This window comes from Bufo bufo, chromosome 3 (assembly GCF_905171765.1).
Source record: "Bufo bufo chromosome 3, aBufBuf1.1, whole genome shotgun sequence".
Classification (NCBI taxonomy): domain Eukaryota; kingdom Metazoa; phylum Chordata; class Amphibia; order Anura; family Bufonidae; genus Bufo; species Bufo bufo.
In genome coordinates, this window is record NC_053391.1 from 446337607 (window position 1) to 446354966 (window position 17360).

Below are 17360 nucleotides of genomic sequence, written 5' to 3' on the forward strand. Positions count from 1 at the left end.
GACATTGTATGCTGTAATTTAATCTACCATCCACAAGGACACCCAAATCCTTCTCTATAAGTGACTCTCCCAGTGCTACATCCCCTAGAACATATGAAGCACAGAGATTATTACTACCAAGATGCATTACATTTGTCCACATTGAACCTCATTTGCCAAGGTGATGCCCAATCACTCAAAGTGTTCAAGTCAGCTTGTAGTTTATGGACATCTTCCATAGACTGTACAGTTCTACACAGCTTAGTGTCATTAGAAGTAAGTAGAATCTAACGTGCTTATTAAAACAATACCTTTATTATTAACTGGGTTATGGAGCAAAAAATTGCTCAAGTTATATCCTATATAGAAGAGATGGATACTCTTAAAAATACTCCTACTATAAATAGGATAGTAGTTTAGGGGGACAGATAGAGCCAATGTTACCAAGGCAGGGGGTGATTAGGTTATTACATAGGGAATAAATATCTTTCCCTGGATAACCCTATAGGTCTAATAACCTGTGCACAGGGATACCCCCTGATGGTGGAGGTGCCCTGCCCCCGTACCTATGTCTATCTATTGCCCTAATAAAGCCCTACTCAACAAATGGATAGAATATAAATCCAAAAAACAAAAAACATAAAGATGTCTATATGTATTCAAGGAAACACCAACGCGTTTCACCTGTTCACGGCAGCTCATCAGGGGGAGATATAAAGTAAATAATCGTAGGGAATAACAAAAAATAAATAGAGAGATAAATAGAGATAGTATGTAGCTCCCATGGATAGCCTGTTTGATGTACTGATGATGAAAGAAACTCTGTCATTAGATGATTAATCGATCAGAGGGGCCATTAAGACAATTAACACATGCATCTGGGAAGCTAGTAGGACGATTATCGCAGCTTAGTGTCATCTGCAAAAATAGATATGGTGCTATTAATCCCATCCTCAATATCATTAATAAATAAATTAAATAATAAAGGGCCCAGCACTGAACCTTGGGGTACACCACACCACTTATAACCCCGGACCATTCTGAATAGGAATCATTGACCACAACTCTCTGGACACAGTCCTTCAGCCAGTTTTCAATCCAATTACAAACTATACTTTGCAAGTCAATAGACCTTACTTTACTTATTAAGCGTCTATGAGGGACAGTATCAAAAGCCTTTGCAAAATCCAGAAACACTACATCCACAGCCACCCCTCTGTCCAGGCTACTACTCACCTCCTCATAAAAACAAATCAGGTTAGTCTGACAACTTCTGTCCTTGGTAAACCCTTGCTGGTTATCAGTTATAATAATATTTATAGTTACATACTCCTGTATATAGTCCCTTAAGATTCCTTCAAACATTTTTCCCACAACAGAAGTTAAACTAACTAGTCTATAATTACCTGTGGAGAACCTTGATCCTTTTTTGAATATGGGCACCACGTTTGCCTTGCGCCAATCACTTGGCACTGTACCAGTCCCTAGAGAATCCTTAAAAATTATAAACAGGGGCACAGCAATGACTGAACAGAGCTCTTTAAGCACTCTTGGGTGTAATCCATCTGGACCCGGAGTTTTGTTCACATTTACCCTATTTAACTTCTCTTGGACCATATCTACAGTTAGCCAATTGAGTATATTACTGGATGTACTAACAGCCCCGGCGCCACAGATATCATCTCCTTTCTCTTCTTTTGTATATACAGAGCTAAAAAACCTATTTAGGAATTCTGCCTTTTCCTTATCTTCAGTTACTAACCCCCCCCCCCCCCCCTTTACCATTATTTAGGGAACCTACCTGCTCAGACCTAGGATTTTTAGCATTTATATATTTAAAAAACATTTTGGGATTTATTTTGCTTTCTTTTGCTACCTGCTGTTCATTTTGGATAAACATCACAATTAATATTCCAGTTGGATATATAACAATGTTATTTTCTTATTAGTTTTGCTCAGCCGATATAATAGGTATCAGATGTCCTTTTGCCACAATATATATGTGTCTGGTATCGAATGTCCTTTTGACACAATGGTTATGGCGTTAGAAATATCCACTGTATAGTTCTTAATGTATTATCCCAAGGAAATCCATACACGCTGAGGCTGTGATATTTATAACTATACACACATTAATGCAGTTTGGCTGCCTATTACTCACAGTTCGGTGAAGCAAAGCGGAGTCCCGTACCTGCCGTGGCGTCCCACGTGTAATGCGGTATAGAGGCTTCTCACCTCTGTATCAGTGAGTGTTGTGGCACTGCAGAGTGTGTAATTAGAAGATCAAACCGGCACCTCCTATGTGGAACGTTATTGAAGTCAGTGTCCCACGTGTCTCAGAGGGCCGGATCGTAGTCCTCTCAGCTGTATCTCTCAGCGGTAGAAGCCTGGACAAATGTGGAGAGCTCCATGTATTGTACTTTTAGAAGACAAAAGTTAGGTAAATTTCACAAGGTGGCTGTTCAGACCAGACACGTTTCGGAGCTAGTATCTTGCTCCTTCTTCAGTGGTTAAGTCCCCTATGAATTTTGTATCCTTAAATACAATATCCGGCATTGTTTAGTATAGGGTGCACCCAAACTATGGAATTAATCTTCATTCACATTATCGATACCAGCTATATCATTACTCATGGTCAATAAATTCTCGGATAGTCAATATACAGTAGTATCTATATGCAATCTTAAAAAAGTTTACCTAACATGATGCAATCACACTTTAAATAAATGCTGTTAGGATACGTTTTTCATGCGATTATACAGTGAATTTTTCATGCAGTTTTTGCTGTTAATTTCTTATACTTCACATTGTCTATACGCCTTCTGTATTTAAATAATCAGCTGATATTATTGCTATTTCATGAGATAAAGAGGCATAGTTTAATACACTTATATATAACTTAATACTTTTTTTTACTATTTTCATGACTGAGAGATCTTCTTCATATGAGGCTAATCAACCGAGATCTATAACCTGGTTTTACCGCAGGCGTTTTCTATGTGATTGCTTAATAAACAAAAATTATGTGTCATTTTTATTTGAACCTTTATTTTCTGAATACACATATATTATCAGTGTTTTCTAAAGTATTGCCATTTCCAGAATAAATTAATTAATTCTCGTTAATCGTTCATATATGCATATATATTTCTTCATACGTGGAAAGTAAGCTGTTGTTGGATACTGGGAGGGGGCCCCCTCCAAGGGTGGATCGGGGCATCCATTAATTAAAGGCCCCGATCCCTCGTTGGAAAAGGGCACCCCCGATGATCTACAGGAAACTGAATACCTCTAACTCGGCATTGAGACCTGCAGGTAAAAGTGTATTGAATTCAAAAATCCTCCTTGATTCTAATCTTGACATTTTACTAATATGATCCCCACCTTATCCAGTGCTGCAAATTTCAAACCTGTGGGGCCTTGATTGTGTTCTTGCTTAAAATGATTTGATAAGGAGTGTTTATCATATCCTTTCTTAATATTAGTTATATGCAGTGGCGTACTGCAAATATAGGCAGACCACGGCATTGCTATGGGGCCCGTGGCACAGGGGGGCCCGGAGCGCATGGAAGGCTCCGCCCCTACTCTGCACAAGACAGTGACAGTTTATTCATAGTTTAAGGCAGCGTTTTTGGTTACAATACCTTCTTTTCCCAATTCAGACTCTTGCTATGGGGCCCAGTGATTTTTGTGTACGCCCCTGGTTAAATGTTCTGCAATTAATTTTTTGAGTGTACTTTTAGTTCTTTCCACGTACTGTTTATCACATGGACATTAAATCACTCCTTATCGAATCATTTTAAGCAAGAACACAATCAAGTTCCCACAGGTTTGAAATTTGCAGCACTCGATAAGGTGGAAAAACACTGGAGAGGTGGGGATCAAGCTTACTTTCTACGTATGAAGAAATACATATGCATATATGAACCATTAACGAGAATTAATTAATTTATTCTGGAAATGGCAATACTTTAGAAAACACTGATACTATATGTGTATTCAGAAAATAAAGGTTCAAATAAAAATGACACATAATTTTTGTTTATTAAACAATCGCATAGAAAACTCCTGCGGTAAAACCAGGTTATAGATCTTGGTTGATTAGCCTCATATGAAGAAGATCTCCCAGTCATGTAAATAGTAAAAAAAAGTATATATATAAGTGTCTGTGAAGGTTCTCATTTACCCAGGTCATGGTATATCTGTAAAGAATAAATCAAGGCAACTGGACTTACTGTAGATTTCTTGAAGACGTTTCACTCGTTCTTCCAACGAGCTTTCTCAATTCTGAGTGATTGTACAAGAATTCTCTGGGAATATTTATTACATATTTATTCCCAGAGAATTCTTGTAAAGTCACTCAGAATTGAGAAAGCTCGTTGGAAGAACGAGTGAAACGTTTTCAAGAAATCTACAGTAATTCCAGTTGATTTATTCTTTACAGATATATATCTAAGTGTATTAAACTATGCCTCTTTATCTCATGAAATAGCAATAATATCAGCTGGTTACTTTAATACAGAAGGCGCATAGACAATGTGAAGTATAAGAAATTAACAGCAAAAACTACATGAAAAATGCACTGTATAATCGCACGAAAAATGTATCCTGACCGCCTTTATTTAAAGTGTGATTGCATCATGTTAGGTAAACTTTTTAAATGCAAATGAAAGTATAGACCAGCACTCAAATATATGGAAAAATAGGATTTTAATACTAGAGGGGGTAGGTGCAATGTGCAAATATAAATTGGTATGGCAGAGTAAAAACAAAATATAAAAGCAAAATATAAAAAGCAGAGTGACCCTGTGGGTTAGCTGATGTGATATAGCTGGCAATAATAGGTATAAATAGGTATAAGGTAAAAGTCACAGGGTGTCACTATTTGCTGTAGTAAGTTTGTGGTAACTTTGTTGCAGTATCTAATGACTGCCAGAGGTGTGTCCCGGCGGATTCATACAGCGGGAGATGTGCAATAATGATGAACAATACTGCAGACTTCGTGTGATACAGGAGTTCGGATGGCACAGCAGTTCGGATGGTATAAAAAATTTGAATAGTAAAAGTTGGGATGATACAAAAAATCGGATGATAAAAAATCAGATGGTACAGAAATTCAGATAATGTGGGGCCAGGATCGGGTGGCGTCCCACCCGATCTGGAAGTACTGGCCCGAATTACCTTACTCGATGTCTGCTGTACATCTTGCTAGTCCCCGGTCTCCTCCTTGCAAATGCTGTGGCCGATGTTGGAGTGAGTGTGCGTTCTGCAGGTTCGGGCGGGCCTTCCTCTGGATGGTGTCCCACGTGTAAGGTGCTGGATGCACGTCGATAATGCGCGGGCTTCTGGCGTTTTACGATCGGGTAGATGTTCCTGGGAGATCCTTCTCTGCTGGAAGCGCTTCCGAAGCAATGTAGAATGTTTCTCTCTGTGCAGATTTTCCAAACGCGTTTTGAAGTCTTGAGCGGACTTCTTCAACAGTGGTAATCTGTTCAGATCTCCCAGGATTTTTAAACTGACACCCGGCAACTTCCAAAATCCGGGGTGGATTTTGTTCAGAGAGCGACTTTTTCTTTATTGTTTATGAGAATGTTCTTTTTGGGACATGTAAAAATGGATTACATATTATAATATGGGTATCGAATGGCCTTTTGATTTCCCTTTAATCAAGTGAGTCTGGATATTGCGGTTATTTTAAATGTGTTTTTTCGGATGCGATTTTTTGGTGTGATTTTTTCTGGATGTGATTTCTTCTCCTTTATTCTGGGGGTTCATATAGTGGTGAGGGTCCCATAACACAAGAACATATTTCCCTTTAATTAAGAGAGTCTTGATGTTGTGATTATTTTGAATGTGATTTTTGGTGCGAATTTTGATGCAATATTTTCAAGTGCGATTTTTTACTTTTTCTTTTTTTGGGGTTCATTATAGTGGTGGAAGTTCCGTGACCCATAGACCTATTGCAGTCCAAAAGGATGCTGTTGATATCGTATGGAGGATACAGTGTATAGGTTGAAATGCAGGAATATAAAAAAATTTAAAAAAGAGAAAAAAGAGAAAAATATAGAATATATATAAAAGTCAAAGATGTTTCTAGTGATGTATCGATGTCTTAGTAAGTCTTGTATGTTATTGGTAGCAGGGAAGTGCATTTACCAATTTTGTGGCTTAGTTTGTGCACACGGTGCGTTTGTGTAGCGTTTCTTTTAGAGTTTTATTTTGAATTCACATTTTTGTATTTTTTATGTTTTTGTGTTTTTTGTGGTTAAATCACCTGAAGGGGTCCCATGACTGTGGGCAATATACTATATTGGGTCCAAAAGCATAGGAAGTGGTGTTGGTCTCCTGTGAATTTATCCATTTGTGTCTGACATAACTGAGTACAGCAAATAGTGACACCCTGTGACTTTTACCTTATACCTATTTATGCCTATTATTGCCAGCTATATCACATCAGCTACCCCACAGGGTCACTCTGCTTTTTATATTTTGCTTTTATATTTTGTTTTTACTCTGCCATACCAATTTATATTTGCACATTGCACCTACCTCCTCTAGCATTAAAATTCTATTTTTCCATATATTTGAGTACTAGTCTATACTTTCATTTGCATTATATTCCTTCTGACTGGGTGAGTCAGATTAGACCCAGAGCACCTCACATATTGCCATACTAGGTGAGCCACCCCTTCCCCTCAGCCTGGAAACTTTTTTAAGATTGTATATAGATACTATATTGACTAGCCGAGAATTTATTGACCATGAGTAATGATATAGCTGGTATCGACAATGTGAATGAAGATTAATTCCATAGTTTGGGTACACCCTATACTAAACAATGCCAGATATTGTATTTAAGGATACAAAATTCATAGGGGACTTAACCACTGAAGAAGGAGCAAGATACTGGCTCGCTCGGAAACGGGTCTGGTCTGAACAGTCCCCGACTCCCCTTGTGAAATGTACCTGACTTTTGTCTTCTAAAAGTACAATACATGGTGCTCTCCACATTTGTCCAGACTTCTACCGCTGAGAGATATAGCTGAGAGGACTACGATCTGGCCCTCTGAGACACGTGGGACGCCGACTTCAATAACATTCCACATAGGAGGTGCCGGCTTGATCTTCTAATTACACACTCTGAAGTGTCACAACACTCACTGATACGGAGGTAAGAATTCCCTATACCGCATTACACGTGGGACGCCACGGCAGGTACGGAACTCCGCTTCGCTTCACCGAACTGTGAGTAAGGCCTCTTTCACACGGGCGAGTATTCCGCGCGGATGCGATGCGTGAGTTGAACGCATTGCACCCGCACTGAATCCTGACCCATTCATTTCTATGGGGCTGTGCACACGAGCGGTGATTTCCATGCATCACTTGTGCATTGCGTGAAAATCGCAGCATGTTCTATATTCTGTGTTTTTCACGCAACGCAGGCCCCATAGAAGTGAATGGGGCTGCGTGAAAATCGCAAGCATCCGCAAGCAAGTGCGGATGCGGTGCGATTTTCACGCACGGTTGCTAGGAGACGATCGGGATGGGGACCCGATCATTATTATTTTCCCTTATAACATGGTTATAAGGGGAAATAATAGCATTCTGAATACAGAATGCATAGTAAAATAGCGCTGGAGGGGTTAAAAAAATAAATAAAAATTATTTAACTCACCTTAATCCACTTGCTCGCGCAGCCCGGCATCTCTTCTGTCTTCATCTTAGCTGTGTGCAGGAACAGGACCTGTGGTGACGTCACTCCGGTCATCACATGATCCATCACCATGGTAAAAGATCATGTGACGGACCATGTGATGACCGGAGTGACGTCACCACAGGTCCTTTTCCCGCACACAGCTAAGATGAAGACAGAAGAGATGCCGGGCTGCGCGAGCAAGTGGATTAAGGTGAGTTAAATAATTTTTTATTTTTTTTAACCCCTCCAGCGCTATTTTACTATGTATTCTGTATTCAGAATGCTATTATTTTCCCTTATAACCATGTTATTAGGGAAAATAATACAATCTACAGAACACCGATCCCAAGCCCGAACTTCTGTGAAGAAGTTCCGGTTTGGGTACCAAACATGCACGATTTTTCTCACGCGAGTGCAAAACGCATTACAATGTTTTGCACTCGCACTGAAAAATCACGCATGTTCCCGCAACGCACCCGCACCTTTTCCCGCAACGCCCGTGTGAAACCAGCCTAATAGGCAGCCAAACTGCATTAATGTGTGTATAACTATAAATATCACAGCCTCAATGTGTATCAATGTATACACTTCCTTGGTATAATACATTAACAACTATACGGTGGATATTTCTAACGCCATAACCATTGTGTCAAAAGGACATTCGATACCAGACACATATATTGTCACAAAAGGACATCTGATACCAATTATATCAGCTGAGCAAAACTAATAAGAAAATTAACATGAACAGTGTTATATATCCAACTGGAATATTAATTGTGATTTTTATCCACAAATATCGATATGTGATATTTTAACAGTTGGAATACGATATCATGCGCATATATTTATAGACACTGTTTTTAATTAGCGCTATGCATTTTTTGGGGGGTTAGACGCTTATACCTAAAAGTGATTGTACTAGACATTTTATGAGTGCATCCTTGTTTTTATAGATTTTTAGGGTGATACCATTTTGTGGTGTATATACAAAAAGATTTTTTGGGTTTTTAATAAATACGGTATTATTTTTAGGAATATGATGAATCCATATTGTATCCAGATGTAGGAGTGCCCAACTAAATTTAGGGTTAAAAAATATGCCTACATCCACCTAAAAAAAGAGCTGTAGTCATGGCTACTAGGGCTCTCACTTGCATCTAAGTTTCAGGCAAGATCCATCCCTGGTAACAGAGACTCAGAAGATGGCTAAGAGGAAGTGGAGGGGTGTCAGATTCTATGCCTGATAAAAGAATTGCTTCTACATCATAGGAGCCTCCTGTCTTTCTGTAAATGTGAGTTATCCCTCCTTATCTGTTCTGTGATCTCTGGAGCTGAAAACAAACATAGCGGGAAGTAAGGGTGTAAGGATGTGACAGCAGTACAGTGCTGGCAAAAGGGAGATGCCCCTCTGCTTCTGAGTGAAATGCATCTAGCTATGCAGTAGAAATAGGGAATAACATGGCTGAAAAACATTAGGAAAGCCAATACATAACTGCTCCTTCACATAATTGTAGCCATTATGCAAGTGTTTTTGAAAACTTAGGTACACTTTAAGGTGGTTTTCCTGCTGTAGTTTTTGTGGGAATATTTCATGTATTCTTTTGTGCCAAAGTCAGAAGAGGATTCAAATGAATAAGAAATATAAACAAAGGACTTTTACTGTACGGTTCCTTACTGATGGATCCACTTCTAGTTTTTGACAAAAAAGAAACTGCATCAAAATCCTCAGCACCTCTTTCCAAAGTAAAAAAAATAAAAAATAAATATGTGAGATGAGAACATTTTTATAACTTTGCTGTGGTCTTACCGCACTGGATCCACGCAAAAATGAAAGTAGATTGCGACATACTGGAAGAAGGATAAGAAGGCAGTTAAAGTTCAAGCAGGCAGCTGGAGCTCTGGCCCAAGCTAGGGCAGACTGCAATAGATGGGGGAAAAAACAATATACATGTAATAATAATTTAGATAAATTTACAACAAAATGTGAATTTGTTTGGGAGTGTCCTCTCTATAACAGTGGACCTTGGTTTAATAGATATGTTTCTGTAAATACAATGAACATCCAGGTATAATAGCCAATGAATGATCTATTTAGCTAACATTTAAGGCAGCACATTGGCCTAGATTTACGAATCTTACAGATGGCTTAAACTTAAGCAATATTTCTAGATCTGCACCAGATTTATGACCGGGGCTCAGGCTGGATGATAGATCTGTTGCAGGGATAGACACACTTGTCTAACTCCATACCTACAATTGGTTGGCTTACTTTGAGACAGACGTTCACACCATACCCCCTATTCGCTAAGCCCTGCTCTTTCCCACGAAGACCTGCCCCCTTTTGATCAAGTCAGAAAAAAGTGTTATAAAACCACCTGCGCCAAATTGCGACATTTTTTAGACAGATTCTAGGCACAGGCACATTAGTAAATCTGGGCCAATGTGCAATCAGGTTTCCTAACACCTCTACATTTTAAAGTCTCTTAGACAATTAAAATTTATTTTTCTACAGGACTAGAGAATTGTATATTAATTTAGGATTTTCAATATGAGCAGAACAGTTGGCTTCCCTCATAGTAGCATTGTGATGCTTTTAAATAATAGTATAAAAATAGGTAATATGAATTGCTCTAAATTACACTGACTCTTCTGCTCAGATCATTGTGAAAGCAGTTGCATAAATGTAACTGAATTCTACCTAGCATATGTGGGGACTAACCTGTTATCAGAGTCATAAAAAAAAAAGCGACTTACCTTATAAAGGTCTCTGGAGTAGACATATCGTACACCTTCATCATAGACAAGGTAGAAATTCCAGAAAAGATATGCGTTTATTCCTAACCATGCCAGCTGAAAGATAATAACAATATTTATGAGAATTATTAAAGAGGTTGTCCAACCATTTACAAGTAATGGCCTATCCTCATGACAGACAATCACTATCTGATTGGCGGGGGTCTGACACCCGCAACCTTGCTGATCAGCTGTTCTGCAGTAGACAGAGGTGACTACTGCAGCACTATGCCCACTGAAGTGAATGGGAGCAATGCTTCAGTAACCGCTGCAACACAGACAGAGCTGTGTAGTTCTGGAGCAACTGCATAACAGCTGATCGGTGGAGGTGTGGGGTGTTGGACTCGCTTCAATCCAGTGGGTTGGACAATCCCTTTAAGCTCAGATTGTCTCACAGGCATTGAAGGCTCATGCCTATAGGGGACCTTCTGGAAGTTGCTAGTTTTCAATGCCAGCTCTATGGGCAGCACATTTTTTGCAAGCCATTTGACAACCTTGCAACCCCTCAGGGATATATGTATTTATCCTCTAAGCATGAACACAATACACACAAGTAAAGAAAATAAAACTCCCACAACAGATTAGTACTGAGGGAACATACTTCAGTATATCACAAGGTCACAACTTGTTTCACCTCTTTTTGTGAATTTATATAGACATTAAAAAAGTAATTCCTTCTTATAATTGCATCATAAATGCAGTATATCTGAAGATTATAGAATACACTTTAAAAGGTATTCTAATAGGAGAAATGAGTGATAAGTAGCTATTAAAAACTGAGTATTTTACAAGTAATATTTCAGATATTTTGCATAACTTTCTCTCAAGGTGATATATCAGGGTAATTTTATGTTCCCAAACTTATAACCAGCCATGCTTTCATCTTATTTGCTCAAACTGCTGTGATTAAAAGACAAGTGTCGTTATTAGTCTGTGTTATCTTTTTACGTCCTAATTAGAGATGAGTGAATAGCTCAAAATTCTATTCAGGCTCAATTCTACCCAAATTTATGTAAGACACTCTCTCTCTTCTAAGACTTTTTCTCTCTTGTCTCTCACCTTTTAAATAGTTTATTAATTTTATCTTTTTTCCTCTTTCGCTCTCTCTTTGCAAATCATTGTAAAATGATCAGATCTTACAAATGCACAGTGGTACAAACAACATGTCTACAATAAAAAATCATCCAGCCACATAAATCTTTAGTGCAAAACAGCACAGCCAATTGTTTACTTTACTTTTTACTTTACTTATTGCTTTCATTTAATTATTTACATAAATGCTTACTGAATAATTTAAGAATAGGAAATGTTCACAAAAACTAACTACTGCTTTATAAAAATCACTAGTAATTCACTTGACTGTAGTAATTTTTTATTTTTTTAATTTTTAATTTTCTGGGAACAAAGTACCAGTACATTCAGACATTTGTTTCTGAACGATTTTGTGTAGCAGAGTGAAAAAAAAGTTGTAGCATAGTCTTATCTTTAGGTCAATTTCAGAAGAATGTAGTGTGACCATATTTTAGTCTCCATATTATGGCTGCAGCATCCGGACCTGCTGTGTTTCAAATAAACTGTACTTAGCTCACAATAGAACCCTGTGGTGGTCCAAGTTCAGTTGAGATAATTGTGAGAGGTCCAGGTATTGAGGCCATAATATGGAGGCTAAAATGTGGCCATATTAAGACTACAACGTGGAAATTGCATGTGTGCAAAACATGAAATAACAATCCAAAAATTGATAGATTATAAGAAGTTAACAAAAACTGATAACTTTTCTTTACTATAGTTGTATGTCTGTTCTCAATATAAATACATACATTTGCTAATTATTTCAAATTGGTTTCCTAGTTTATTGCACTACATTATACTGTACCTTAGTTTAAGCAATCTATACTGTAGGTTTCTTATAACTATAGCTTGAGAATTGAACACAGGGTCATGATGCTGTCTACTTACAATTACAATGATGGAAAGCCCTTCGTTTCCCACCCAGTTGCTCATCTTAGCACAGAGTTTCACCACCTCCTCAAGCTGTATGGACTACTGCTCTATAGGTACAGCTGCAAGGAAATATATCCAAGAGGAAGTGAAAACTGATATTTACACACAGTTTCCTTTTTCTGAAACATGACCAGCCTCTGTGATTACAAAAGGATGAACATACCATATGGTGAGCAAGCTGCCAAACCAATATTTAGGTTAACATCTATTTTTTCAACCTATAACTAGATGACTTAAAGAGTAAGTGCACTATGAAAACATTTTTGATATGTCATAGTAACATATCAAAGGTTTTAATCGGTGGGAATTTGAGACCCCCACGGATCACACTGATCACAGTAGTTATGTTCACCTTTGTGCCCCTTCACAATAGTTAACCCATATTGTGCCCCACTTTCACAGTAGTTATACCCACCTTTGTGCCACTTCACAGTAATTATGCCCACCTTTGTGTCCCTTCACAGTAGTCATGCCCACCTTTGTACTCCTTCACAGTAGTTATGCCCACCTTTGTGTCCCTTCACAGTAGTTATGTCCTCCTTGTGCCCTCCTTTGGTCCCTAGTGCCTTGTCCAGCTCCATAAAAAAACACAATACTTACCTGTTTCCCTGAAGATCGGCACAGCTTGCGTTCCCCAGCAGCAGAAGCAGCAGGGTGCGCTCCCACACACACATTTCGCTGCTGGCTATGCAGGAGGCTGATTTCCCTGTAAAGTCTATGGCCAATCCACCCCTGATACCCACTCCCTGTAATACCCTCTGACACTTGTGAGAAAGTGAAGGGAATGTTCTGGGAAAACAGGTGTCTGTCGCCCAGCAGATTGCATTGTGTGTGGTGAAACCCAGGATTTGTCTGTCTCAACCTGTGAGCTGGCTGAGACAGACATGGAAAGCAGGAAAGAGTGGTCATCTATATCAGGCATAGCTGCTATAGACCTTTTTGTAAAGTCTGTTATGGGCCTGATTTTTATGGAGTGAATGGTAGGTTGGCAGTGGAACTCTAAACTCCATCCCTGTTTTTTTCCTAGCTCACAGCCCTGGGTCATGTGGGTCATTAGGGGTCTGATAAAATCTCCTTCAGAGAATCAGAGGTGATCATTACCTTGGGACTTGCATATGCTGTATTGCTATACCAACCAAAGTAACCGTGTCCCACATGGTTCAGTAGAGCCATAGTGTCGGCCTGACAGCTAGGCCCTCGTATAGAAAAGGATTGTTCTGTATAAGGGTCCGTTCACACGACCGTATTTATGTGTCCAAATGCGTTCTGCAATTTTCCGGACCCAGTCATTTCCCGCAAAAAGGATAGAGTATGTCCTATTCTTGCCTCCAATTGCGGACAAGAATAGGCTTTTCTATCATAGGGCTGGCTGTTTTGTGGATCCATAATTTGCAGACCACAAAACACATACGGTCATCTGAATGAGCCCATAGATAGTGGCTGGATGGCCGAGGTGTTTATTTGTGCCTGAGTTAAGGCTCCTAATGTTTTAGTTTGAAAGTGTGAATAAAACACTGTTTTGGACTTTAAACTCTTCGCATCCCTGTCTCACTGCATCGCTACCACCTGCCTACCAGAGCAACACAGCCCATAATAGATTCCTAGACATGCTGAGAGTTGTAGTTCTCTCTTTATACCCACTGCCCGTAATATCCTCTGACAGCTTATAATAACATCCTGGACATGCTGGGAGCTGTAGTTCTTTATTTCTATACCCCTTTCCTGTAATGTGCTCTAATGTTTAATAATGGCCAAATGGTCGTGATTAGTGTTGAGTGAATCAAAGTTGATGAAGTGGAATTCGATCTGAATTTCAGGAAAAATTCACTTTGTCATGAATCCGAATTTCCTCACGGTTCATGGTAACAAATCCGATTTTTTCTAAAATGGCTGCTGCACATGTTACAAAGAGGAAGTAAGAAGCCCTGGAACGAGGGATCACCCATTATGCCGTGCAGCCAGCCAAACAGCAGATAGCCAGCCCCTGTGATGTCACAGCCCTGTAAAAAGCCTAATCCTGCCCGGTCTCCGTCATTTTCCAGTGAACTTAGTGCAGGGAAAGACGTGACAGGCGCTAGAGACAGTGATTAGGAAAGACTTTATTCACAAAATATTACTATTGAGTGTAGGGATATAATAGGGAGACTTTATCCACACTACAGGGAGAGAGCAGGGACTAATTAAACAGTGTAACGCTTAGCTAATAGAGAAGCCATTCTATTACACCTTGCTGCAATAATTAGGGTTAAAAATTGTTCTAATACTGCTGATTTTAGGTTGTCCACATTCTTTTATACATTGATTCTTTTATTCTTGATTCTGTAATTGGAGTGAAATTGCGGTCTGATACAACTGATTTTGGGGTGTTCACAGTTTTTTACAGATATAATTTCATTAATCCTTAATTCTGTAATTGAGGGGAAATTGCGGTCTGATACTACTGATTTTTTTTTTGGGGGGGGTTCACGTTCTTTTATACATAAGTAATTCCATTAATCCTTTATTCTGTAAGTGGGGTTAATTTGCGTCTGATACTACTGATTTTGGGGGGTTCCCATTGTTATTTTACATAAGTAATTCCATTCATCCTTCATTCTGTAACTGGGGTGAAATTGCAGCCTAAAACTTCTGAGTTTGGGGCGTTCACATTCTTTTATACATAAGTAATTCCATTCTTCCTTGATTCTAGGGTGAAATTGCAGCCTGATACTACTAATTTGGGGATATTCACTTTTTTTTATACATAAGTCATTCTGTTAATTCTTGATTCTGTAATTGAGGTGAAATTGCAGCCTGATACTACTGATTTTGGGGTGTTTACATTCTTTTATACATAAGTAACTCCATTAATCCTTCATTCTGTAATTGGAGTTAATTTGCGGTCTGATACTACTGATTTTGGGGGGGTTCCCATTGTTATTTTTCATAAGTACTTCCACTCATCCTTGATTCTGTAATTGGGGTGAAAATGCAATTTAATACTACTGAGTTTGGGGTGTTCACATTCTTTTATACATAACTAAATCTGTTAGTCCTCGATTCTGTAATTTGGGTGAAATTGTGTTCTAATACTACTGCTATTTTACACTGTTACAGTACAGTATGTCCGACAGACAGGTGCCAGGGTTTTCCAAGGGAATGAGCAGTGGCAAAAATGTTTCTAGAGCTGGCAAAGTTGTAGCAGAAGAATGGGGGTAGCAGCAGTGGCAGCGACAAACAAGAGCTGTCAGTGTCATCCAGTGGTCGTGCTTTGACCAGCAACTCAGCTGTCCCTGAATGGTTGACTCGGTCTTTAACATCATCTCAACTGACATCAGACACCCCCAGCCAGGAGTCGGTGGGTTCCTCTGACACCATGCTTAGTTGACATGGCCCAGCAACAAGCTGTTTGCCCCCACCTGTCCTGAACCTGCCTCTTTCAATTTCTGTTCCTTCTGCTCGGAAGTATTGCCCAGCCAAGATCTGGAGGTGAGATCCGCTGCTTCCTCCTGTAAGAAGGCAAGTAGCAAAGATGAGAGTTTCGTGGGAGCTGGTGTTGCAAGCGGTCGGGCACGCGGCCCTGAGACTGGGAAGGGTGACATCAGTGACGTGCAGACAGTAGTGGAGGATGTAGCAGATTGCATGTGGGAGCCGGGTGAAGAGGGGGCTTCATCATCATCATCATCAAGGGATGAGGGTGGCCACTTGAGCGTGTGACAGCAGCTGAGCCAGTAGGGTGCTGTGGCCGTGAGTCAGCAGTGTGAGATCTGGAGCCATGCCTGGGGCAGACCATCTGCTACTCAGGAGCCTTCCTGTCTGGAAACAACTAGCGGTGCACAGATTTATAGAAGCAGCGGCAGGCAGTCAGTACGCACTGGTGGTGGTAAAGTTCCCCGCTCGCCGGTGTGGGAATTTTTCATCAAGTCACCAGACATCAGTGTGGCATGTATAGAATTTGTGGGCAGAAGGTGAAGTGTGGCCAGGATGCCAATGTCGGCACCATGACCCTGCATCAACACATGCAGCGTCACCATAAAGTGGCCTGGGAAAACCATGGCGCTAATGTAGTGGTGCAGCCTGAGGCATCTTCTAGTGCCCGCAACCCTTTTCCAGCAGTCAAGGCTCCACCACCTCAGCAGAAGGGAGCTGTGTTTCCTTCCCATCATCTACTGGCCCTGATGCTCCTGCTCATCACTCATTTCACCAGCAATCGATCATGGAGGCGATTGCAAAAAGACAACAGTATGTGTGCACGCAGAAGCTGAACGTGCTCCTACCCAAGTTGTTGGTACTGCAGTCCCTTCCATTCCATGTGATTGACTCTCCGAGCAATGAGATCCACTGTGGCTCTACTCCCCGGGTGCCCAGCAAGGACAGTAACGTGGTGCTCCTTAAAAACCTTGTGTCGTAAAGCGAGAGGCACAAACAACCTCCCAGGAGGACAAAGATCAGGAGCCTCTGCCTGGGCTGCCTGAACCTCTGCCTCCAAATCAGGATAAAGAGCAGAGACGACCACCCCTTCAGCCAAAATGGGACCCGGGTCTTCAAAGTTCCCCCCTCCTGGAAAACAACGTGACAGGGCATCAGCCTTCACATTTTTAACCCCAGGGCGGAACGTGACAACAAAATTAAACCTAGAAAAGAATAAAGACCATCTGGCCTGTCTTGGGTTCAGACGCTTGGCTGATTCCAAGTAGGCCAGATTCTTATGGTCGGTAAACACGATAATAGGGTGTCTGGCTCCCTCTAGCCAATGGCACCATTCCTCAAAAGCTAATTTGATGGCCAACAACTCCCTATCTCCCACATCGTAAGTTATCTCTGCGAAGGAGAGTTTCTTTGAGAAAAAGGCACACGGTCGCCATTTGGCAGGAGAGGGACCCTGAGACAAGACCGCACCCACACC

At 40.2% G+C, this 17360-nt stretch overlaps 1 protein-coding gene across 1 annotated transcript in view; it reads right to left on the reverse strand.

Moving 5' to 3' along the window:
- The window catches only part of LOC120995702 (cytochrome b-245 heavy chain), a 78285-nt gene extending 65753 nt beyond the window's left edge, over positions 1-12532 (reverse strand). The window contains exons 1-3 of the mRNA XM_040425076.1: positions 12431-12532; positions 10433-10528; positions 9486-9596 (exon numbers count right to left, since the gene is read on the reverse strand). Coding sequence (XP_040281010.1) covers positions 9486-9596; positions 10433-10528; positions 12431-12475 — 252 coding nt within the window. The 5' untranslated portion in view covers positions 12476-12532. The remainder of the gene's footprint in view (positions 1-9485; positions 9597-10432; positions 10529-12430) is intronic.
- Positions 12533-17360: the final 4828 nt, after the last annotated feature.